The following is a 25,320-nucleotide window of genomic DNA, read 5'->3' as shown; positions in this document are numbered from 1 at the left end:
AATAGATGATTTATCAGATATGTGCAAGACAGTTACCTCTAGCACAGAGGGAAAGAAAGTAAAATCACAGCAACATATACACACAAAACAAGATACACAAAATAGAGCTAAATTTATATACAGGTTATTAGCAGCTAGACTTAACTTCATTTAGTACATGGCTTTACTCACTACAGTTTTAGGCACAGAGAAGAATTTAACTGCTATGATGAAGGGCCACAATGAATACCTCGTTCCAAGTCCTCCCTGGGCAGAAACTGCTTTACCTAATGAAGATCTACCTCTCACTTCCAACCAGTTGAGGACACAGCCCTGCACAAAGGATAAGAGAACATGATCCAGCTAATTCAGCATACAGCAACTTTAGATATTAAATATCTGGGGTATTTTTAAGTAGGGTGACATTACAGAGTTATTGAACTAGACTGAATTTCAATGAAACAGTGTCAGGGTTTTTTCCCCCTCGTTTGCTTAGCAAGGACTCTCAGCTGTAAACAACTTGAAGAGCTGGCAAGAAATGATTAGATGTGGAGATTGCTTCATACACACTTCACATTCATAATGAAGAATTTGCTTTACCAGGATTTAAAAGCACAAAGGCCATGAAACATTTAAATGTACTTATCAGGTTATGTTAATAAATTATTATGCATCATTCACATGTCAGCCTGCATTCCAGCCTGCACTGCAGCACGTGCTTGGGTGTATTTTCTGTGTTCCCCAGTCTTTCTGATTTAGCACTGCAGACTCAGAGCCCAGCAGAACAAGCCTGTGCTTTACTTGCAGCACACAAGCAGCCTTTTTTGCTTCAGCAGCACCTCTCACGTTTGATTATGCATGCCCAAGTGCTCTGCCAGCCCAGGAACGGCCACATATTTTAATTACTGATTGCTTATGTATAGCAAGAGTGTCACAATGAGGAACATGATCACTTACCCAGTGAAAACGCTGAAAAGAATAACTACATAACAGAACCAGCCAGATACCGTAACAACGCAATTAAAAATTTAAGCAGCAAGCAGATAATTAAGGAAAAAAAAAAAAACAAACAAAAAAAACCCCCAAAAAACCCCTTAACTTATGAGGCAGGTTGAGAATGACACAAAGGTTTTTCCTTCACAACAGCTTCGTTTACAAGTACAGCTCAGCAAGTTTGAAATACTTTATCACAAGAACTACAAACTTGTTTATCACAGTTATGTCAGAGCTCCTCGCCAAAGGGTGTGTCAGTTTCTGCTGTAGCCACCCCTCCTCTTCTCCAAGGTTTATTGCTCAGCTACTCTGGAGAGGGAGTGCCTTGGTCGAGGCTTCAGAAAGTGCAGAGTTAAGTCAGTTTTTCCCTTTAGAAAAAAATCCAAAACACTGAGAAATCAAACGTGAAGGAATAACAACAAAAAAAATGGAGAGTTTGGCATTTGATTTTAAAGTGGCTATTCTTGATGTTTTCAGGTAATACAAAAAGGGAAGGAGTTTCAATGTGGAAGGGCAGCTTTGCCATATTAAAAAAACTCCAAAAACATAACACACAAAATATATTTTAGGACCATCTTTACCAGTTTGTCTACTGAACAAAGGCAAAATACCACCAACTTGGACCATTCAGGAAAGGTGCAGCTCTCCTGAAACTCCACATAGCCTGCAAGAATTTTGGCTGTAACTTCTGTTATGCATTGGCAGGGCAGAATCAAATAAGGCTGTGAACAGAGAATTATTAGGGCTGTCAAACTACAGGAAGACCAAATGACAGTTTTAGAAGTAACAGAACTTATAATTTGTGTAGTATAGCTACTGTTCAAAGAGTAGCAGCTCCTTCCCAGGAACCCCAACGTAAAAGAGAAGACTTTTAACATACAGGTCTCGCTTTTGGTACAACGTTAACTTGTTCCTATGGCTTCTCTGCTGTGAGATCCTCCCTGGGACAGAGCAGTTGGGGTCACAGATTGTCAGGAGACTCTTTGGCTGTCAGTGAATTTCCTTGAGGCTCTCCAGGTGCCTTTCCCTGGACACGTGGGCCCCTGGGGCGTGACAGAGAAGCAGGTGGTGGGAGGGGAGGGCAGACTCCAGGTGCAGCAGCAGAGTGAGGCAGTCACCCAGTCAAACCTTGGGCTGCTCTGCCCAGGAGAAGGTTGAAGCAGAAGCCATCCTGTGCACAGTTTTGAGTCAAGGGGAAAGTAAGGGAGCAGAAGACTCCACTACTGGCAGGGAAAGAAGCCAAGCCAGATAACACAGACAACAAAAAGTCACAGAAGGGTGTCACACTGTCAGAAATTTCAGCTGTGACATTTTCTCGAGCTCCCATGGACGGACAGACAGACATATGGGCAGGACAGACAGAGCTCTTTGTTTTGGCTTCAGAAAGAGCAAAAGCAAGATTTGCCATTCAATTTGCTATGTACAACAATACTGCACTGTACACTTCATTAACAAGATGCTGCCTGCTATAGTCCAGCATTAATTAAATAAAATTCCTCTTAGTCACAAAGAGCAACAGATGAGTATCTCTGGGGGAAGGACAGCCAAACCCCACTGCTGTACATGACCCTACGTGTGCCAGTCCTTCTGGGATAAACACAAGTGGCCATTCCACAGTGTCTAATACCTTCCTGGCTTGTCCCAAGCAGAGAACTTTCCCTTTTTTCTTCCAATCCACCTGTTGGGACTGTTCCAGCACAAAGCCATGCTTTGACTTTCCCCCTACTGCCACAACATTCCCATCCAAGTTAGGCAGTCTCTTTCAGCAGTCCCAATTTCCGGAGTGCCTCTCTCCTGGCTTCTTCAGTTGAGCCACGGCCAGAAAACTTCACTGTTATCCCTTGGGATCGAAACCCTGAAGGTCTAGGCAGAGAACCCGACCTCCTCCTCATGTCCAGGCCTACACCAGCTTGTTTATAATCACTGCAACTTTTTTCTGTGCTCTGCTGTGGGCTGCTGGCTTTGTTAGTGGGAAGAGCCACCTCTGGTCTGATTGTTACAGTTTTGCCCATAGGAAGGAAAGGGCTGGGCTCACTTTTTAAAATCTCATGGATGTTTTGGTGTCCATTGGTAACAGCCTCTGACTGCTTGGGCTGCACATCAGGCTGCTGAGTGCTTGGGGCATGGTCCACTTGGTCCTGAGCTGGCTTTCCCTTAACTAGGCCGAGTTTTGTCAGGGCTTCATAGCGTGTTTGCTCAGAGGAGAGATCCCGTAAGGAAGAACTTCTGCTACGTGACAAGAAATCGTTTTTGTGCAGCTTCTCCTCCAGTTCAGCTGCCAGAAGAGCTCCCCCATTGATGTTGGCCAGCACCTGAGCCCGCCGCTCCTGGACGTTAACCGCTGCTTTGGAAATGGTCTCGCTGAATTCCTTGCCACTGACATTTGTTATGTTGATGTTGCTTGGGAACCGGTGCAGTTTGGGGGCGGGGGCAGGAGGGTGCTTGGGTGCTGTGGAATAATCACCGTTGGCTACCAGGGCTTTCTTCCTGTCGGAATTCCCTTCCTTGAGGGCGCCGGGGAAGCGCGCCCGGCTCTCCACCTGCTGCTCCGAGATCTTCTGTGCCATGATGAGAGGAGTGGGGACAGAGCGGAGCAACTTGGGATGCTGCACTGGAGGAGGGGGTGGAGGGGGGAGTGGCTCAGACACCGTTGGTGGCGGTGCAGGGGGGTGTGAGGGAAGGTCAGCAGGTACAGCCAGCTGAGGGCTCTCAGCTCTCCGAGGGACGTCCAACACTAAAAGGCAAAGCAGCAGAGATGTCATTAACTCTTCCCACAGAGCAGAATGCAAGCTAAAATGCTTCTTTTTCCTTTTAGCAGCATCTCTCCCCTCTCCCTACCTTTTGTAACTCAACCTCAGCCCACACAGCCAGAAGAAACTGTAAGAGAAGTCCCAGCAATGGCATCTCTCAGGCAATGCTATAGCTCAAATCACCATGTCTGCAATGTGCCACTATCACAGCCCTCTCTCTGCCTTTCACTCATAGTCTGCGTGTTGCTTCACTGTGCTTCAATGGCTGCTCTTTCATAAGAGTTTTGCAGTTCTTATTTTTTATTAAAACAGCCAGGAGAGGACACATTATGTCCCACTGTGGGTACTAGCTGATAGATTCATTGTCCAAACACAGAGAGAACACACTCTAGGGGTGACAAAAACAACATGCCATATGCTATCTTGTCACAAACTCACTGACAGGATCGTATGCCTTTCAGTCCCACAGAGTAACACTGAAAACAATCTGCTCTCTTAAAACTCCTGGGAAAAATCTTAAAAAGTCTTGGGGAAGAGCAGAGCATGAACAAGTTGGTGAATACAGCCTTGTTGCAATGACTGTGACAACACAGTGGCACAACAGTGGCAACTCAGTCTCCAGGCAGAGGACTGAGACAGCAAACCAACAACTTCATCAGATGCATGATTCCCATGAGGGAAAAGGAAAATAAAAAAAAAAGTTACAGTAACAGCAAGAATTTCAAAAACCCCACGGCAAATTAAAATCACAGTCTTTAGAGCTCCTTATGAGTAACAAATTTATCTTGAGGTAGTAAGGAAGGTACAGAATTTCTTCAGCAGTTTCTACAGAGAACTGGAGTAGGTCAGGGCTGGATCAAAGGGAAAACCCACACTTGCAAGAAACCCAAATACCTGGTTCTGTATCTCTGCTGGAAGGGCCCTCATGGTCACTGCCCTCAGGTGTTGACTGCACTAAGTCAATGATATCTTCAGTCTCTGAATGACTGGACACATTTTCTTCTGTTGACCTTGGGGACTGACAGTGGATGCCACTGTCACGTAGGGCCATCTCCTCCAAGTCATCTTCTAAGGCATCTATGGTTTCCTCAAAGAACATGAGAACATCCTGTTCTTCATGAGTTAAGTATTTCAAACTTTCATCATCCTATGGGGAAAAAAGAAAAAACAAAGATTGATGCCTTCCCAAAGAGACATTTAGACATTACAATGTTAGAGGACAAAAAAAATTTAAAAATCGAAAAAACATCAATTGGTATTACAACCTTTAGTTTAGCAAAGAAGTCTTCGTTTGAGCTGTACAGAGCAAATTACTAAAAGATCATAAAAGCCATAAGAGCTACTAAAAAAATAAAAGGCCAAAATAAAAAGCCCTACACCACCTGTGCCTTTGTTAGGATGGCTTCTTATGATTTCCAAACTGGGGCAAACTGTGTTCTGTGTCAGATTCAGGGACTTGGGGAACAAACATGGGAGGGAAAGGGTGCACTCAGGACAGCCCCAGAAACGGCTTGATTCTCTTTTTGCTCAAGTCCAAAGGGTGACTTAACTTCCAGAAGCAAAGCTGGACTGAGAAGTGTCTCTGCCACTACAAACTATAAATTATCCAGAGGTACATAAGAGATTACAAAGAGGTAACAGTAAGGAGGGAGAGGACTTCTAAAGATTTTACCTTTGAGTTACAGAAAGGAAAACCCAAGAACAAATATGAAGACCTGTTCCTTAGCAGTATAGTGCCTTAGGCTATTTTCTTCAGCAGGAAATAATCCTGTAGACCACAGAAGTGATAAATAATCACTTGGATTATCCAGTCTTCATTTTCTCTGAGTCATTGCTCTTAATTAACTTGATTAACACATTATCACTATGCAAAGCTGGGCAGCAATGCTCTAACTCTTTTCCCTCCACCCTGGGAAACACTCACTTTTCCAGAAGCTTGGAGATGACAAAGAATGATTAAGAAAGCCACTGCATTAAGACAATGGATACAGGAAAGACATTTCCCAAGAGACCTGTGTAAGTTCTGGAATGCAAGTATATATTGTTGAAAAGCAAGTGAGGTTTTCCCTTTTCTGGATTGAATTTCTCCCCTGCCAAACACATACTGGAAACCTTGCTGTCAGTAACTCAACAAGAAGCACCAAGGACACCTCACTGCACGTGCAGACAGGGTAAAAAGGCTACTTCTCAGTGGAGGGCTGGGAGAATTTAGGTAAATACATAAAGGTATGCAGTACAAATATTCAAGAGGTAGCACGTTCTTGCTAGGGCAGCACAACTTGCTTCAAACTCACCTTGCCTGTTCAGATCATCTTACATTAGATTAGACTAAAAAAACCTGTGTGCAGCTCTACCTGTTAACTCCTTGCACAAACAAAGCTTTTATCCCCATTCTCAGAACTAAAAATAAGAATGACATAGCTCTGTACCAAAATAATGCCTATAGATTAAGAAATATAATGTGCTGCTTTGTACCCAGTGGCAGTTGATCTCCAAGCACTCAGAAGGTAACAGATGAGAAAATAAATGGTTTGAGGCTCTTCGCCTGTGTGGCCAATAGAACATTTGGTGGGAGGGAAAGATGTACAGAAGTGTGGTTATTTCTAACTTAGTCTTAATGTCCACAGTGTACTGTCAGAATAAGTAACTTATTTCAGCTTGCAGCAAAGCTGCTACAAAAGCTAAAATTTGGATGCTATTTGCCAGTGCTGGTTTAAAAGATGAACTTCAAAGGCTGACGTAGTCCACAGCTCGCACCCATCACATGTCAGTTTTCAAAGGCCAAGGAAAGTTTTACAGCTGCACTTGAAAAGCAAGAGACAGACAAGCCTTCCTTTTTTTTTTTTTTTTTTATTTTTTTATTTTTTTGTGTGTGTTTTTTTTTCCTTAATGGATGTTGCAATCTCCTTCCTTCCCCACCCAAATACTCATAGGGCTGCTATGTCTAGTAGGCGAGAGAATGACAGGAAAGGAGCCCTTGTTAGGTAGCCCTGAGCTGGAGCTGAACGGGGCTCCAAGAGCCTTTTGTTGAGGGTGAGCTCATTGCAAGAGCCAGACTTACAAGGCAAAGGAAAAGAAGAGGGGGTTGTGTTTAAGAAATTCATAGAGGCAACAAATCCAGAGTGTGGTACAGGAATTACTGTATGCACCTAAAAAAAACTGCTCCCACATTAGCTTAACTTGTTTGATTAAGAGCTGAGCAAAGAATAAAGCAAGGAAGCAAAGACTTCCAAATGCACTTCCTTGCATCTTTTTCTGTGCTGCAAGACTGAGCATTTTTCCATGACAGGTTAGATTTGCAGGAGAGTTTTACCTGATTTAACCATCTCTCATGGATCTTGCTGTGTCCCTTTAGGTAAAGGATCTAAGTTGAGTAACCATCCCTTTGCAAATACATTTGTAATAAATAGCATACCAAGATGTGAAAGGCCAACTTCATCTGTTAGCACTTCAATCTGTTTCCTCATGCAGCTTCCCTTCAAGATGATCAATGTCACATTTCATCAGGAAAAACAAAAAAAAAACCAAAACCAACAGCTCTGGAGAATAGGCAGTGTTAGGTCAGGGCACTGTACTGAGATGCAAGGCATCCAGTCTGGATAGAAACTCCCTCAGGCCAGATATGTTTCAGTTTGCCAGCCAAGGAAACAATCCCATTTTAGACACACAATCACAGTGGAAAAAAAAAAAAACCTACTCAGGCTGGTCAAACCAAAGGAACTCAGATGTAAAGCAGGCACTGACTTGCTTTATTCCCACCTGTATTACCTGTATTATAGCAAAGCCTTCAGAAAGATGGGAGGAATTTTTGTAACTTAAAGGTGCCAGTTTTAACTAAGGCTACCAAGTCTATTTGCAATTTTCCATATATTCCAAGTACTGGAACAGTTAATATTCTTTCCAGGCCTCCTTTTTTCTAAATGAAGCTGTGCTTTTTAATAGATGAAAAGTCTTTTCAGCTACTTGAGTTATTTACCTCATAGTTTCCATCTACTCCCTGCTCTTGATACACAAACACATCTCCCTAAACTAAATCTCACATACACCTAACACTACAAACTTTAAAACTACTGTCAAAGGTCAGCCTGAATTTGAAACTTGAATATTGTGCTTCAGCTTAAAATTACATTAAATTAGGAGGATTAAAAAGACTGCTCAGACAGAAGAAATTAGGGATGAAAACAGCTGAAATAGCTGAGTATGCTCAGCTGGCATTAATATTTTAGATCCCTATGCAGCCAAACATTTCCTGCTTACACCAAACAGGAAAGAGTCTGTTAACACTGTTTGGTATAAAAGAGGAAAAATAAAGAAATAAGAGAAAGAAAAGACTAATAGGATCTATTTTACAGAAAAGATTCGTTGATTCCTTTCCTACCTGTTTAATATAATGACTTAATATCCAGAGGCCCACAATGTTTCATACACATCTGAAGAAATTCTGAACATCACATCCAGATCTAAAATCCTAAGACAAGCACAGCTTTGACAGAAACAGAACACCACAGGAAACCCCAAGACATCTGCAGTGCTTAAAAAAAATCTTCTAAAACTTGCTAAGGAACCACACTTCAATTAGCAAAATACCAGGAAAATGCCAGACTCAACTGATTTATCAATCACTTGACAGCACTGAAGAATTAACAGGCACAATTCCATGAGAAAGAAGTGACTGGGTGCTTCTCAAAAGAACCATGAAGGGAGCAAACTATTCTAAGGTGTAGTTCAAAGGTCATTGTAGCACCACTTGGGCCACAGCCTGTTGTAACAAGGCAGTTCTACTTGTTAGAAGGGGTGAAAAGGAAAGCCCTGTGTGCAGGAACTGTATCAGAACACACATAAAAGCTTTAGCACAGAAGAAGTCAAGTACCTCTGATTTACAGGAAAGGGAAATGGAATGGATTGTACTGCTGTGCTCCTGAAGCTGGAAGCATGTGAATTACAGCTAAGAACATGAACTACTACACAGGATCACAAAAAACCCATTTAGCTCAGTAGCCTCCAGCAGCTATGAACACACAGGAGCATCAGAGGATGTGGGAGGTGTTGCTGTATATTGGATGGGTATATTTTTTCCTCCCCTAAATCCTTCCAGTTTCCAGTAACACATGGCTTAAAGATTTCCCAGATGCATTGGCATCTGTGTATTTAATAGCCCTTAATGAGCTTTTCTAGCATGAATTTGTCTTATTGTTTGAGCCATGGAAATGACAGGCATGCAGAGCATTCTGTAGCAGGGAGTTCCAGAGTGTAATTGTGTGCTGTGTCAAAAAGTGCTTCCTCTATAACCCACTATCTGAAGGTTTTGATAATACCATTTCATTTGGTGAAGAAGACTATAATATTGAGTGTTGTTTTCTTCAGTTTATGAGCATAATTGTACTGTGTGCTTCATAAGAGGTAGCAAAGCATATAATCAATAGGTCCTAAGTGAGGAAACAAATTATCTGCAAGTACTTAAAAGATAAATTAGATGAGTTAAAGTCATAAACTGACTAAATTACTCCTAACCTACTTTTAAAGAAAGCAAGCTGAATATCTACTTAAACTCTGAAGACATCTCTTTGATAAACAAAATTAGGCTGATCAGCCTATAGAAATTAAAGGGAAAAAGAAATTGTTAGAACAACATTGAGAAAAACAGGGAGACATTTCAGGCAAAAGCCACTAAATAATTTTTATAAAAACATCAAGTAATTTCACATCAAGCTCACTTCTCATGAGAGGGTTCTTGACTTGACCAATAGGTGCAAGCACAAGATGTCACATACCTTGATTTGAAACCTTTATGACATTTGAAGCCTTTATGACATGGCCCCACAAAATGAACTCACAGATGAACAAAAAATGATGCTGAGATGAAGTTACTGCAAGGTACCTGTGCAATCTGTGATTCTGTCAGTTTAAGTGCCATAGATAGGGAAAAAATCTGCTGTTCAGGGATGCAGATCTCATTCTGGGATATATTAACCAGGGTGATGACATGACAGCACATCCTCATTCGGAACACAGAGTTCAGATTCAGTTGCTGAACTTTGGAAAGGATGCAGCCAAGCTGGACAGAGTCCAGAACAAAGCACGGAGTGCTGTGAGCTTAGCTGCACAGGAAGGCTCAAATAATGGAACACATTACATTCAAAACAGGGGAGAATGAATGGGGGGTGGGCAGATGCAGCCCTGTGTCCCTGAGTGTATTTTAAGATATAGAAAGTTGACCACCCACCTAATTGCAACAGATCTCTACATGCACTGAAGGTGAGAAAAGTAGAAGTTAGCTTTCACGTTACAGAAACTTTAATGCAAGTATTCAGTGAAAAGTAGTGGAATATACGATGAATACACTCTGGAAGTTCAGGAACGTCTATCAGAAAGGTTTAAAAAGCAGATTCGCTCACCTGCTGGAATAATCTCTATCTACCAGATCCTGCTTTTTAAGCACAATGATACAGTTTGTGCACAGAGCCCAAACTGCCTTCAGGATCTGTATTCTCACTAGCACATTTTACAGCAAGATCATTCCTTGGGAGGAGTCAGGCTCTTATTTTCCCAAGGCACACTGCTTCCAGGTCATACTAACACCAGCTTAAAGTGGATGAAGCATAGCATAGCTCTCTCCACACCCTGTAAGGAATGGCTTCCACCTGCCCCAAGGCAGCTGTATCCATACAAAGCAAACAGTCAAAAATTCTTCTCATTTTTTGTGTATTGTTATTTGGCAAAGCCCTTGGACACAGTGAAAGGTCTTGTAGTACAGTAAAGCCTGTGGAGTATCAGCGTCAAGGGGGAAAGCCACAATTTTAACAACAGGTGTCTTTCTCAGGACTTTCCCTTGAATGTACCTGAAGTGCAGCTCAGCATCACAAGACTCATTCAAATTGTGAGGAAAAAAGGTGGGAGTGGGCTAACAGACACATGATCTATCCTTTTCCAGAACCCCTAAAATCCACACTGGATTCCCAGTGGATTCTGTTTAGGGAGGTTGAGGTAAAGACATACCAACATGGTGCACTTAGAATACCAGATCTATTGCATCTGAATTATCTGTACTAATCCAAAAAAGGACAAAGATCATAACAAAAAATTTTTAGGCTACAAGAGACACCATAACTACAAAACAACCACATCACCCCTGAGTTAAATGGCTGAGTGTGTGAAACAAAACACTGAGCCAGCTCAGACGAGTCACAGCATAGCTGCTCTTCATGTCTATGTTCAGAATGTCACCTGTACTATACAAGGGATCCAGGAGTGACAAACCATCTTCAGTGACTGGCTATGAAGTCTTGTTAGAGCCAGAGAGGAAGCTTGTTTGAAGAAATAACAATCAGAACAAGCAAAATCTCTTCAGAGTCATGGCCTCTCCCACTTTAAGCCATTCGATTAGTGATCAAATGAAACAGTCACTTGAACAAATTCTAGAGGTCACCACTGCCCCAAAAAGAGTGGTGGTGAACTGTGGCATTAACCAAAGATCTGTCTGATCCGACGGCAAAAAATAAAAAACACAGTGTGATCAACCAAGAATAACAAGAACTCACTATCCCTCAAAGCTACCACTCAGTTAAACATGTTCAGATACAGAAGGTAAAGTACTGAAGCTGTAGCAACAGATCTGAGGCACTGACACAGTTTATTATTAGTGCAGTTCCAATTAGCACAGCTCACTTCAGGTACAACCAGCACCTCTGCCACAGTTTTCACAGGTAGCACAATTGTCCTAGCACATTATTCACACTTAGAAACTAAAGCAGTTACTCATGGCTGAGAATAGATACCCAGTCCAATTACCAGAGACAAGCACTGAAAGAAGGATTGGCTTTAAGAAGCTGGTCTGTGCCTATTCAGTCAATGGAACAAGGCAAATTGCTTCAAAAAAACCTCCAAGACCTAGTTTTATCTTTGAATTAAGTGTCCTTAAATTGCTGCAACTGTATTTCATGGGAAGTTAATTCTTATACCACATGTCTGGCAGTGTCATTACAGACTTGGTTTTGGAAGCTAGAATTGCCAAGAACAGAGTGTTTTTGTTTGCCCTCACCCTTGGGTAAGTGCAACTGATTCCATGCATTGAGAGAATACACATCTCTCAAGCAGATGTATGGACACCTCTTTTAACAAAGAAACCAAAATATATGTGCAAGTTAGTCCTCATATATAACAGCTTTTATGGCTACTAGCGTTCATGTGAGATGAAGATATCAAGGCATACATTTCTCCCATCTCAACTCAATCTGCTATGACAGATTTGGCAGAATAAGTCCAGACCTGAACATTTATAATTTCTATGGAAATACTCATAAAATCAAGGCAGCACCTTGCTTTCCATTTAAAAAAATTAATTTGGCTTAGAGGCCTTAGAGGCAGCTGTCAAAGATAACCGGAAGCATCACTATATAAGTAAGAGAAGCTGAGAAATTTGGCAAAATTAAACTGAAGTGACAACAGCTGTGGGAAGGATCCCACATACAGAATTTTAAGACCTTTTTAGCACATGGTAATTGATGTCCATCTCCTAGTCATTCCTAAACTGACAACCAGTTCCCAGCAAGCAGTGCCAGCACAGACACACAGGATGCAGGACCAGCCAGGAGTCAGCTAAACCAGCTGTGAGCAGTCAGCAAAGGCTAAAGCCAGTCCAAGTGTTTGTCCCTATTATCACATCCCTGGGTTTGTTTGAATTCCACAGATGCAATACAAAGGTTGTATTTAGTAAGTAATGCAGTTTGACACTGAGAAGCTTAAGAGCCTGCTTTTTTCACAATCAAGTAGGAAGAAACCTTCAGCACTATGTCATAAGAAGCACTGTAACACTTCTGTCCTTCTGCAATGCCATTACAAAAACCCAAAATATCAAAGCCAACCCTGATCTTTCTTGCCATGTCTCTAGGTGAACAGACCCAGGAAAGTGATAAATGAAGAGGCAGTTAGGTCTTTAGTTGCTTCTGTTTCAGGATCCAGTGAAGGTCCAGCATGCCTGAAAATACTTCCCCACTTTTCTAAGAACTGGCATAATAGAAATTCTTTGTCTACACAAAGTTATCTACCCCTTTCTTCTCATTAGGCCATCAAAGCTTCTGCATCTTCTGAACTTTTATAGCAAAACTACTGAAGCAAGAAGATAATTTCTCCAGGAGCATGTTCCAGCAATTAGGCAGAATTTCCTTCATGTTCAGTTTAACAGAGACCCCTTCTCAAATTCAGAAACTGAAACTATGCCTGTATTGAAGAGTTTATATTGTCCAGCCTGTTACTCCACACATGCAAGTTGTCAGCCTTACTGGACATGCCACCTACTACACTGCTGGAAGAAAAATCATGGAAGGGGATCTGTGGCATCCCAATCGAATTTGCTGGTACACAATTCACTGTCTTCATGCACAAACTCAAACAAGACAAATGAAAGGCTCTGTGAACTGCTAATTCCCGGGTCTGATGGGAATTGCCTAAGCCTGCAGCTAACTTTTACTCCATCTATAAATTACTGCATTACAGAGTAGGAAGGGATTCCAATTCTAGCTGATGCATCATCATATGGGTTATCACATGGCAGGATCTCGTTGGACTAAGGGAATTTACTGACACAGCAGACCCAGGATGAGACTGTACAGACTGATTTATACATAGCTTTATTATTCAATACTGATTTTTTCAAATGTCTAGTCTTATGCCTGCTACTGCAGCTAAGAATAAAACCCAAGGAAATGTGATTGACTATTATTATTGTTAACCTGGAAACTAGTGGTAGAGTACTAAGCAAAATTAACTTACAATTCTGTGTAAAATTAAGTTGTAATTCTTTAGCAAAGTACTACTTCCACCATAATTCTCTAAAATTCAGCCAACTTTCAGAAAACAACATACACTAACTTCCTGAGTCCAAATGATGTACTTAACCTCTCCCACTCTGACCCTTTACAACTTTTTTCTAGAGCAGATCAGAAACAGTTAAGGAACTAAATTTCACCATGCTTGTTTTGTGTTTTAACTAGCAACACAAGCTGAAGGATGCAGCGTCATATTAACAGTAAGTATTTTCAGTAGAAACAACAAAAAAAGGACCTGCATTTGAATTGCCTCCAGGTGCCAGAAAGCTCACAAAGTAGCACAAAACCATGAGTGTGTCTGAGGTATATAGATAAATACAGGGTTTGCCACTTACTCTTTCACAGAAAACTACCACATTAAAAGGAAATTATCAGGGAGAGCAGAGGGAAGGAGACAGAAAGCCTAATTCCATATTTAAGGCAAGACAGAGATTTAGATTTCCAAGCAAGCACGTTCACCAGTGTGCTCTTTCCTCAATTAAAAATGGATGCTTTTCAAACGGTTGGGATGATAAAAAAAATATGGAAGGAACCATACCTGTGCTTTCTAGGCTTAGCCTGTCACAGTACAAAGCGTACTGTTGAGTTCACTGCCTGATTCACCCTGCTAATTGGGAAGAATGCAGAAGTGCATCCTACTCCCTCAGTTACTCACTCACAATTTAAATGGCCACACACTCATGCTCACTAATGCGAGCACAGCTTTGTTTATGGTGACATATTTGTTACTCATCTAATTAAGGTGGAATAAGCTGAGACCTTTATTCAGGAGCGTCAACAAAGAGATTAAGCAAAAGCAGTGTGTAGAGCCACCACTATCCTTAAGTTTCTTTATGAGCTATTTAACAAAGCAAGGGCAGAGCAGCCCTTACTGCCATTCCTGGCTCTCTGAGAGGAAGGGCTGGAGAGAAGCACTCTCCAAGCTCTCAGAGACAATCAGACCAGAATAACAAGCTGTTACACAAAAGCTGAGAAGTTATTTCTGGCCTTTAAGTTTAAAAACTGAGACAACACCAGCAACCACTTAGGATTAGAAATGGCAGAAATCAATCTTAATAAAACAAAAATCGTGTGATGTGGCATAGAGCTATTAATGTAATCTGTATCACTAAGCACAAGGCTCATTAAACACTTACCAAGGCAAGATTTCTGCACCTAGCTTGGCTGCCATGGTTCTCCACATTGCCAGCCCTTTCCATGCTCCCATGTGTGTGCTCTGGAGAGATTTCAGATGCCATTTCAGGAGAACCCACCAGGAGATTCCTAGGCATCACACCTTCTTGACCTATTGATCCCGACGCAGCACAGAATGCCATCAGTGTATTACGTGGGGCTGTTCACTTGATTCATGTCTGGAAATAGAGAACAATGTGGTACGGGGTTAAATCTGCTGGTTAAAGCATCTGAAAAGGAATGGAAAATAAATGGCAAAAAAAGATCCCACACAAGTTAATAAAGGGCATATCTTTATGTCCTGAAACACATCTATTGCATTATGGGCATCTTTTAAAACACTGGTTTTGTTCAAAAAGATGACTAAAATTCAAATTAGAAAGGTTCTGTACCCCATCTCTTGTGCTTCCAAACCAGATGTCTATGGACAGTTAGAAGCAAGGATCCTGCATATATCCTTGTCCTACAAATTCAGTTTGTGTTTTCCATTATGGCAGATCATTAACAGTAATAAAATCCCACTGGCTGAGATACCAACTGGCACAGCTCAAGTACTTTTATCTTTATTTGGTTTTAAACAAGAATTCTATTTATGGGATCACAGAATGGGGAAACAGAACCCCATTCATTTCCTAACACTGCTGCAGTTAACTCGTGCTACTGAAGCAGCTCTATGCCACCTGCCTCTGGTGAAAGATCCATGAGCAGAACTTGGTGCCATTTTTGCATCAACACATTACAAATTGTGTTTTAAAGCTTCAAGAGCTTTTATTTCACTCAGCCATGAAGAAACAGTACTTGTACATTTGGAAGACGCTTACTGAAACAGACATATGCACCAGCACTCACTAGAGGAAAAGTCCCCAGTTTTTTAAGCTTTCCCAATGCCCAGTTCTGTAATTGAATTGTCGTCATCTCCCAAAACACTCTGGCAGAACTTTTTCTTTGATTCTCAAGGACACAAACAAAAAAGTCATCTTAGAGCACTAACAGCATGAGCAGGGGGTAGGCAAAACATAGAACCTAGCTCATTTCTGGATGTGATACATTAAAGCACCCTTTGCAATGAGAAATTGCCTTGCTTGCTAACAGTCCATCCTTTCACCCAGCCTATGACCCGTGGACAGCAGTGACACATTCCTCAAAACAGCTGGTTCTGAGGTGCCATGTTTTATGCAGCCAGCTGGGAAATGGACACCATTCCCCTGACACTGCACAAATTAAATGAGATGCTCCTGCTTCCCAAGTGCTTCTCCCTTTATTATGGCACAAGAGGCGACACGAGAAGCAAAGTCAAGCCTGCATTTCCAATTCAATCGGCTTACTTCTCCTTGCTCCCCACAGCTGTGGGCTGAGGGCTGAGAAACCAGAGCCTTCTGGTAAGCTGATTAGTGTTTCATAGCAGGGAGATAACATCTGCCAATACTGAGCAACAATTCCATCCCGCTGATCCCTCCTCCCAGGAGAGGGCTATGACATTACCAGAGGTGCCTCGCCTGTGCCGCAGCACCAACGTGTCCTGTGGGAAAGCTCCCACACAATGCAGTTAGGCTGCAGTCCAGCAAGTCTTGGAAGCACATCCACAATCCAGAGCACTGGGTTGCCTCAACAAAAACATCTCATAGCCCTTCTCATGAACACTAGGTCTAACAATCAAATTTAGCCTTACTTTTACACGAAAAGAACATTCTTCCTTTTTTTCTATTAAGAACTTTAGCTATCAATGATACACTGCATCCTCAGGATAGTGGGCTTTAAGTGATGCCCAGAGAGGTAGAAGCACGCTCACAGTCCTGGTTTTCAAACTCTCAGGACAGGCAGGCACAGGAGCACTGAGGCAGCTGCTGTACTTATGGCTGCTGCAGAAAGCTAAACAGGAAAACAGCAACAGCCCAAGCGCGGAACAACAGCAGCTCCATCTACAACAAACCCCATGGTGCTGAAAAGCCACACACAAACACATCCACACAGGAAAGCATATGCAATTTTTGGAAGCCAACGTTATCAATCTTGAAAATCTTGACTCCTCTGAAAACCTACACCTGAACAACACACACAAATACATACCAAATTTTTAGAAGGCAGGTCTAATCAGAGCATCTTGACATCACTGAAATTCACAGAAAACTCCCACTGACTTCAGATTCCATCCTATGACTGTCAAGATGATGTTCAGATGGAAAAGCGAGACTAGCAAGACGTGAGTACTTCTACTGAAGGTGAATACTTCTACTGACATTCAACACAAGGCAAATGTTATTTCTTTTCAGCAATTTTAAGTTGCAGCATCAAATTTTTTATCCAGGTGTCCCCAATATAAACTGAATAGGCCATGTTTGTTCAGTCCCTCAGTGATGCTATAGACAACTGTGAGATTTCTAGAACTACACTCAAAACTATGAACATTTTATGGACTGTATTATGAGAGGTCACTGCTGCAAATTACAATAGCTATCAAATTACAATTACAGATTACAATAGATATTACAAATAAAACCCACAATTAAAGACTAACCAGGAGAAGATATTACTGATGTGACCAAGAAACAAATCAAGAGGGCCAGATTTTGAGGGAGAAGTACTTAAGAGTATTTTCATGCTTTCTCCAACAGCAATACCTCAGTTTAACCAGGACTAAGTTCATGGTAGGCTATCTGTATTCAGGACAGGGGGAACACCCAGATTCAGCAGCAATAAACATTAAAGCCACGAATTATAAATAACAACAAATACCTCTGCTCCCAGCAAGCTCCCATTACTCATTCTGGGGCTGCAGTTCAGATGTTTCACAAAGCTCCTGAACAATGACTGAAGGCAGTGAGTGCAACTGGTTCAGAGAGCCGCCCACACAAGAGCCAGTACCAAACATTACAGCACTGGTCCTGCTTTTGTGTTAGAAGCTCCGGCTTCTTTGGGAGTTTTACTCATTTCAGAAAAGCTGGGGAGCTGTGCAATGAATGGTCTGTGAGCCTGCAGAAAAGGTGTGGGGGAAGATTTTTTCCTCTTCTACCTTTTACACCATCTTTACCACATCAAAGGTACATGTCAATAAAATCATAATCCACTCATATACATTATTTCTTCTCCCCTTTGCTGTGTTCTTTATGCTTTGAGAAACTCCTCCACATTTGTACAGCGTCTAGAGCAGTTAGAGCTGACGTGAGGCTGCCTGGCACCGCTGCAATACATACAGCATGTTTTAAAGACAAATTCTGCTCCTAATCATGCTTAAGACTAAAGTCCCTTCACCTTCTGTATGTCATCTCTATTAAGGGAAAGACTTTATAAGTTTAAGGTAGAAATAGTCAAGAACCTAGTGAATTTTTTCAACCCCACTGTTTCAGTAGGATTGCTAAGGTAACAAGCAGGGTTCAAAATTAAGGTAACCTTGCTCAGGGAGAAGGAACAGCAGGATGACAGGCAGCTGTTCCTCCTGACCTTCAGAGATGCATTAAATATGAAAGTTGCTCACAATGGGATTTGTTGTTCAGTCATTGTAGCTGAGTATTTTTTAGCTTGGCTTAAGAGATGTGTGCCTGTACCATTAGGGATTAATAATAAAAAAATCAGATCTTGACACAGGAGCACAGAAGCATGACTGGAACAGTACTATTTGGAGAGAGGATCCCAGATATTAAACCAGAAATGCATCTTAGGGCAGATGTGATTTTATCATCTGAAGTGATCACTTCTTGGTTACACTAGAGATAGCTTTCACGAGATATTTAAAACAATATAAGTCACATATCATGCACATTTTTCAGAGAGTAGAAGGAGGAAATTGAAAGATTCTGAAGTTAGCACTGAATTTCACCTCCAAAGATTTAATTTTGCTTTGACAGAGGCAAATAATTCAGACAGAATGTATTAAGTTCCCATCAAAGATAAGGTGTGGTCTGTCCTTTCAAAAAGGATATTTTTACAGTTTTGCTGACTAAGGTTGCTTCTTCACTGAAGCTCAATGTTAGCATTTACAAGGGACTGTTTCTATAGTAGCAGGAGATTGAAAGAATTTTTTATTAACAATCCTGTTTGAAGACTAGCTTAATAGGCAAAAAGATCAATCCCACAAAAGTGCAAGACATTTAAATGCTAAAAATCAACCGCTACATAAGCCAGGAGCCAAAAGTCAGCAGACAGCACCAGGCCATTAACTGCACAATATACTTAAGGTGAGTTGACAATTTTTAGAAAATTATCATGCATTTTTAAAAGGGCACAAGATCAGTCTGTCCCTTTCCCTATACATACAATTTCTAGAACACTCTCTGCATGAAACATTTCTGAAGATAGATTTCTAAGCCTTGTTGCACTCGGAGCATCACACAGACTTTTGCCTTTGTTCTTAACCACCTCTTTCTCAGTGATTCAACTGAAACAGAAGAAGTGGCCAGTGAACTTCAAGGTTGGTTTAATCTGTCAGCTGTGCACAGACATAGCAAGGCACACACTGTCAGTCACCTTGCGCTCCATGGTGGTAGTTGAGTTTGGAGAGCTAAGCATCTGGAAAAAAACATCTGGAAACACTCTGTGGTCATTAGAAGTGTTACCATGGGATGGGTTTTATAAAAATGATGGTACAGGAGCAGACTGGAGACCTTTATCAGCCTCTGACAGTTGGCAACAGAGCAGTAAAACAAGGCAAAGGAGAGCAGGAATTTATTCAGATTCCTGCCTGCTGTGGTCAGGAGACCACAGGGCTTCCCAAAACAGGTCAGGTATTTGTGTCTAATAACCTCATGAATTTTTCCTTGTATTAAGTGCTCCTGCAACATACCTCTGAACCAGCTGTACAAGACCAGAGCTGAACAAAACCAGCTGACCCATAACATGTCTTCACTGAGCCCCTGCTGTTCCAAACTCCTCAAAACTAACTGATGGTTAGTTACAGTGGACACATTTCCTCCTCCTGAACGGGGCTATCAGCAACTGAATTCTTCTTACCTCCTTCAGGATGTGAAATACTGAGTAAATCCTTGAGCTTTAGGGGCAACCCCACTCTTGGGATATACAGTAGGACTGAAGCTTTCTGGTAAAAGAATAGACTAAGTAACAGCACTGCCTACAGACACCAAACCTCACAGGCAAGCTGACTATTCCAGGAGTACACAGGATAAACTGATGAGGTTTTGCTGAACACACAAAAATCCCACAGAATCAGACAGTAAATTTATAAGCTGTTCTTACAGAAAGAAACAAAACAAAACAGAAGTAACAACAAACAACAGCTGATGTTTAGGAACCAGGGTAAACCAAAACTGGCCAACATGGTTAAATTCGGACTTTTCTTCTCCATTCATAAGCGTAGAAGCTTGTGGTAAGACTGAGTATGATTCACAGTCTTGATCTGCTCATGAAAAGTCCCATGTGTTGGAAACAGTCATGGCTATTTCACATCCAGTAACCCGGAAACATTCCTGCCCTTGTTTAGAAGGGGACTGTCACCACAGTATGGCCAGACAAATAGAAATGCTGACCATTAATGGAAAAAGAAAAGAAAAAGAAAATACACATACAAAGAATCCATGACAGTAAACTCTACTAAATGACAGCGAGGCCAACAGCATTTTTATAGACACTTCCTTGGACATCAATATTGATTTGCAGAACAAGTGACAAGTAGGACTGAACAATGTTTAGCCAAGTGTGAACACAGGGGGCTCTCATGGCAGCCCATGACAGATAAACAACTACATCGAAGTAATTATAGAGTGACAACCACCATGCAAGTCTCCCAGAATTCAATGTATGTAACCCCAATATTTTGTTTTAAACTTTCTGGTTTCTGTGGCACACTTGTAACAATTCAAACTTTCCTTTACAGGCTGGGGAGCTAAAAAATCCGTTAGTTTTGGAGCTAAAAACAAAGATTCTCTCAGTCTTCTAAATCTGGAAGTTGGAGCCTCAAGAAACACACTGAATGTCATTCATACAACTCGCACCAGAATTTGTGAGAGCTGCCAACAGTGAAATAACTAATCCTGTGTACATACACTTTTGAAAGAACTAGATGGGCAAGGCACCAATTCAGTAAACTTAAATCTGTCTGACTTCACTAGGACATTCCATCACACGCTTAAATGGTTCTGTGAATTGGATCTCAAATTAAATGTAGCAACCACTTAAAAAGAAAGGAAACAATCACAAACCAACATTTTCATCACCCAAGTAATAATTCAATTACTACACTGAATTCTCCAAATCATGCTTTGCTCAGAAACAACGCCTAAGGTCACACCTTTGACCACATTAATCCAAGCCTGATGATACCAGAAAATGAGGAATCCATACTGTGCTTCATTCTTAACTGGTCCTTCTAGATTTTCAAGAGCATCCTTTTTACTGCTTTGAGACCATATAGTTCAGAGACTTTGTTACATAGAACCAAGCCAGCACAAGAGCACAGCTCATTGCTACTTCATACTGCTCTCCGCAGTATTTGGGAAATGCTCCTCCTTTTAAGGTAGTGAAATACCAGGGCAGGCTTTGATGATGCTAAGCACGTTGGTCCACCCTCAAGATGGGAAAAGGTGTGCCCACACATCTTTGCCTTTTCCCTTGCAAATAAACTCTGTTCAGTTCACTACATCAGCAACAACATCAGCTGAATCTTGCTGCCCAAAATGAAGGCCAGCGGCAACGGCTCCTACACAACACTGTGGATTAAACCACCAAAGATCCCTGAATTGCTCACACTTCCCACTCATTTAGAGTGACAGCATTGCTTCCTGCCCCAACTGAAAATAAAACTACAGCCAGTGACAAGCAGTTACTTTTCTGTAGATTAAGGTTTTACCTAAGGATAACGATAAGGGTCTCACTGGGACTCTCCAGTTGAGATTTGATGACCAGCAGCTGCTCAGTGGGAGAACTACATGTGATACCCAGAGTGCCTCTCCACTCCTATATGGGCCTTTGAACACATCCAGGTGATGGCTGAGCTCTCCTCTGATTTCAATTTGCCTTATGCAAATTTCAACAAGGAAAGCATCCCATTCTTTTCAAGTTACTCTTTTTAAATCTCCCCTGTTAACATCAGGGTGGTGCTATCTGTGACAGCCAACACTTTAGAACCATGAAGTGTACATAAACAATTTCAAGCACAGACGCCTCTGTAATTAGTCAACTTCTGTCTTGTTACAGGTGCAGCATTGCTGGGGTTTAGGGTTTCATTATGTAACTGCTGCTACAGTCATAGCAATGGTGAGGCAAATCCTGTTTTACACAGTATTTAGGATAGCAAGACAATTTTCAGCCTCAGTACAGCAGAGTCACAGTCTCGCAACTGGATTTTAGGCTGTTCTCCTATGTTTCTTTTTGTGACTGCTGTGCTGGTGTGGGGAAGAAAGCAGAGGACGTCTGAAGCACAAAGCATGGGTGTTTACTTTAAAAATTAACTAATTTTGGACGTTTCATTCCTATGTAAGTACATAAAGGTCTGCCTGCCCAAGGTAAACAAAGCTGAAAACAGCACTGGCAAAAAAAAGAGCAGTAGAGTCTTGGCCCTGGACTTTACTTGGTACAGGGATCATCCATACACACCCAATTGAAAAGAATATATTTAAGCAGTTAGTTATACTGGAAATTAAAATCACCTGCTTTTATTTTTTAATTAAAAAAAAGGAGGAGGTAGGATTTGGTAACAGTAACAGCCTGTCTGGCCGGCTTTGAAAGCCACATTCATATGCTCATTTATTTTCATGCTCCAGTATTTCAGAAGGTCAGTAAGCCTGAGACTTGTCAACTGCTCAGGAGTTAAGTTGTTCCAGTTACTATATCCAACCAGCAATCCGTCTGCCAACATTCTTGGTTAATATTTCTCTCAGAGGCATGCAGAGAAAAAGCAGCTATAACTAACAGGATGAGAGGAGTTTTACTACTGACAAAACAGAGATGCAATATAGAAATCTCCTTGCTCCTTTCTAATGCCAGGCATTACTTGCACTTCTAGTCATAAAACTTAATTCTACTCGTTCACTCCCTATAGTAAAGCCCCCAAACAAATCCTTGATAAGAAAGACACTGCTGGGAAAATCTATTCAATTTCTGAGAAATAAGTAATATCTTCATTTCTTAGAGACCCAAGCAAGCAGCATTTTTTCCCCCTTTTATTGTTGAAACATTAGCCCCCCCCTTATACAACAGTAATTCCTGCAAAGGAAGGAGGAAAGCCACAATTATATTTTTTAAAGTAGTGCCTGTACAAGGAAGGCCATCTACAATGCTGCATTGGTCAAGGATCTGTATCAAAGTCTTAAAATAATACCTTTTTATTAGCATAAGCCAGAAATTGCAAAAGCTTTTAAAGCTAAGACTTATGCTTTAGGGTTTAGAAAGAAGTCTTTCATAAAAAGGGAGGGGAAAGGAAGTAACTGTTATATTTCTGATACTTGCTACAGCTTAAAATCCTTGGGAAATGTTTAGAAAAATTCGGAAGAGTCTGTCTTATCTTTTTCCGATTTCATCTGCATGCTTGTTACCACAGGAATCATCTCTTGCTACACCCATGCACAAGACCAAGCACAAGAGAGCTCCACTTGCAGCAACCTCCTCTCACTGCCACACTAAAACAAAAACTATTCAGGAAACATGCCCTTGAGATCCTGGATTACTGAAAATCCCAAGAGTGTTTTTAAGGCTGTGCTTTCTCTTTACACGCACTAAACCTCACCCGAACCACCTAAGATTAAGATCTTAAGAAGCACCAGCCTTCTCATGCTTACCTCCTCCAGATGGAAAAGGCACCTGACAGGCGGAAGGGGAAAAAAAGTATCCTGAGAATCTGCGACTGTTTACACCAACAGCTTTTCCAATGGAAATCCTAAACTGCAGACAGTCGGAAAGCAAAGAGGAGGCACAAGGCAGCTGTTCCTCATCACCCTTAGTCAGGCAGGAACAGCACACATCAAAGTTTTACAGGTATGAAACCTGCACTTCAACATATTTTCTTTAAGTTGCCGATAATAGAAGCAAATTTGATGTTATGCTAGGGAAGAACAAGAAATCCACAAGGGTAAAAAATTCTTACAAGCTCAGCAGTGGGAAGCCAAGCCTCACACACGGCAGGGCAGCAGTTTGCTGATAGTTTTTCTCCTTCCCGCCTGTGTACCAAAACTAACCCAAACCCAAAGCTGCTCTACGGGGCTGTGCCGGTCCCTGTCCCCGGTCCCGCCCGCCGCCCAGAGCCCGCGCAGCGCACGGAGCACCCGGCGTCCCGGCCGCCGCTGCTCTTGGAACAGGAGGAAAGAATAATTAAAAATCCATTAGTGAGTAATAAGAGCAACGCCGAACCATTCCCGCGGCGGGCTGGCAGGGGCTCGTAGCTCCGCGGCCTCTCCCCGCAGCGAGACCGAGCGGGGGGCAGGCGGAGCGGCGCGAGCTCGCCCCCTCACGCCAGCGACCCGAGAGCCGGCGGGAACGAGCCCGGGGGAGCGACGACCCCCTCAGCCAGGGACCCGCGCAGTGCCAGGGGAGCCCCCCCGAGGAGGGGCGGCACTCACCGGCTTTGGGGTCCGCGCCTCTCCCAGCCGAGGGCGGAACGAGTCCCGGCAAAGGACGGGCAGGTGGTCGGAGCAGCGCCGCGGGCTCCGCCAAGCTGCCGCCCCGAACTCATGCGCACTGCGCCGGCCGCCACCCACGGCGGGCGGATAAAGCGGCCGGGCGGTGGCTCAGCCCAGCCCGGCTCCGCCTCGCCCGGGCGGGACCGCCGCCTTTGTCCCGGCGCTCGGGGCAGGGCGTGAGGGAGGGAGTCTGCCCTCCCGAAAGGCGGCTGTCGTGTGGTTGGGGCTGTGCTGTCCCTGGAGTGGAGCCAGTCTGTTGAAGCTACGAAGTTCGTCAAGGGTCTGGAGAATCTCACTTGTGAGGAAAGAGGGAGATGGGCCTGATCAGCTTCGGGAAGAGCTGATTCAGATGGGACCTCATCAATGTGTATCAGCATCTAAAGGGAGGGTGTCAGACGATGGATCAGGCTCTGCTCGGTAGTGCCACCCAGTAGAGCAAAGGGCAGAAACTGATTCCCTGGAAGTTCCACCTGAACATGAGGAAGAATTTCTGTCCTGTGCAGTGACCAAGCACTGGAACAGGTTGCCCAGAGAGGGTGTGGAGTCTCCCTCACCGGAGATATTCCAGAACTGTCTGGACAAAGCCTGGTGCTTCACTGCTGAGGTTGCTCCCGACCTGGACGATTCTGTGATTGTGTCCCCCTCCTGTGTGTGGGGGATGTGGGTCTCCAGAGCCGCCCTGTGAGGGCAGAGAGCTGGGAGCCATGGTGGGGACAGTGGGAGAGGGGACAGGGACACCTTTGGCTGCCTCAGAGAACCCTGAGGTGAAACCTGCCCCGCTCATGCTCAGGGAGGTTGTGGAAGCCCCATCCCTGGAAGCGTTCAAGGCCAGGCTGGATGGGACTCTGAGCAACCTGGTCTAGTTGAAGGTGTCCCTGCCTGTGGCAGGGAGTTGGAACTGGATGATCTTCAAGACTTCCTTCCAACCCATTCTATGATTCTGTGAGGCATAAATTGTGTTGGATCTGGTGTCTGAGGGGCTTTTCCCTCCACTAAACTACTGGGAAATGGTGAAGGTAAAAGAGAAAATCACTGTCACAA

The 25,320-nt window shown here is 42.7% G+C and overlaps 1 protein-coding gene across 1 annotated transcript; it reads right to left on the bottom strand.

Moving 5' to 3' along the window:
* Positions 1 to 912: 912 nt before the first annotated feature.
* Positions 913 to 24,338, bottom strand: PROSER2 (proline and serine rich 2). Its single transcript, XM_084206238.1, has 4 exons — positions 24,220 to 24,338; positions 14,683 to 14,898; positions 4,617 to 4,869; positions 913 to 3,706 (listed from the first exon to the last, which is right to left on the bottom strand). Exons 2-4 carry the CDS (start codon positions 14,860 to 14,862, stop codon positions 2,721 to 2,723), a joined length of 1,419 nt encoding a protein of 472 aa, XP_084062364.1. The 5' UTR covers positions 14,863 to 14,898; positions 24,220 to 24,338; the 3' UTR covers positions 913 to 2,720.
* Between the last annotated feature and the right edge of the window lie 982 nt (positions 24,339 to 25,320).

The sequence above is a fragment of the Fringilla coelebs genome (assembly GCF_963513975.1).
Source record: "Fringilla coelebs genome assembly, chromosome: 5".
Lineage (NCBI taxonomy): Eukaryota > Metazoa > Chordata > Aves > Passeriformes > Fringillidae > Fringilla > Fringilla coelebs.
Note: the sequence above shows the minus strand (reverse complement) of the source record. Positions and strands in the feature narration are given on the sequence as shown.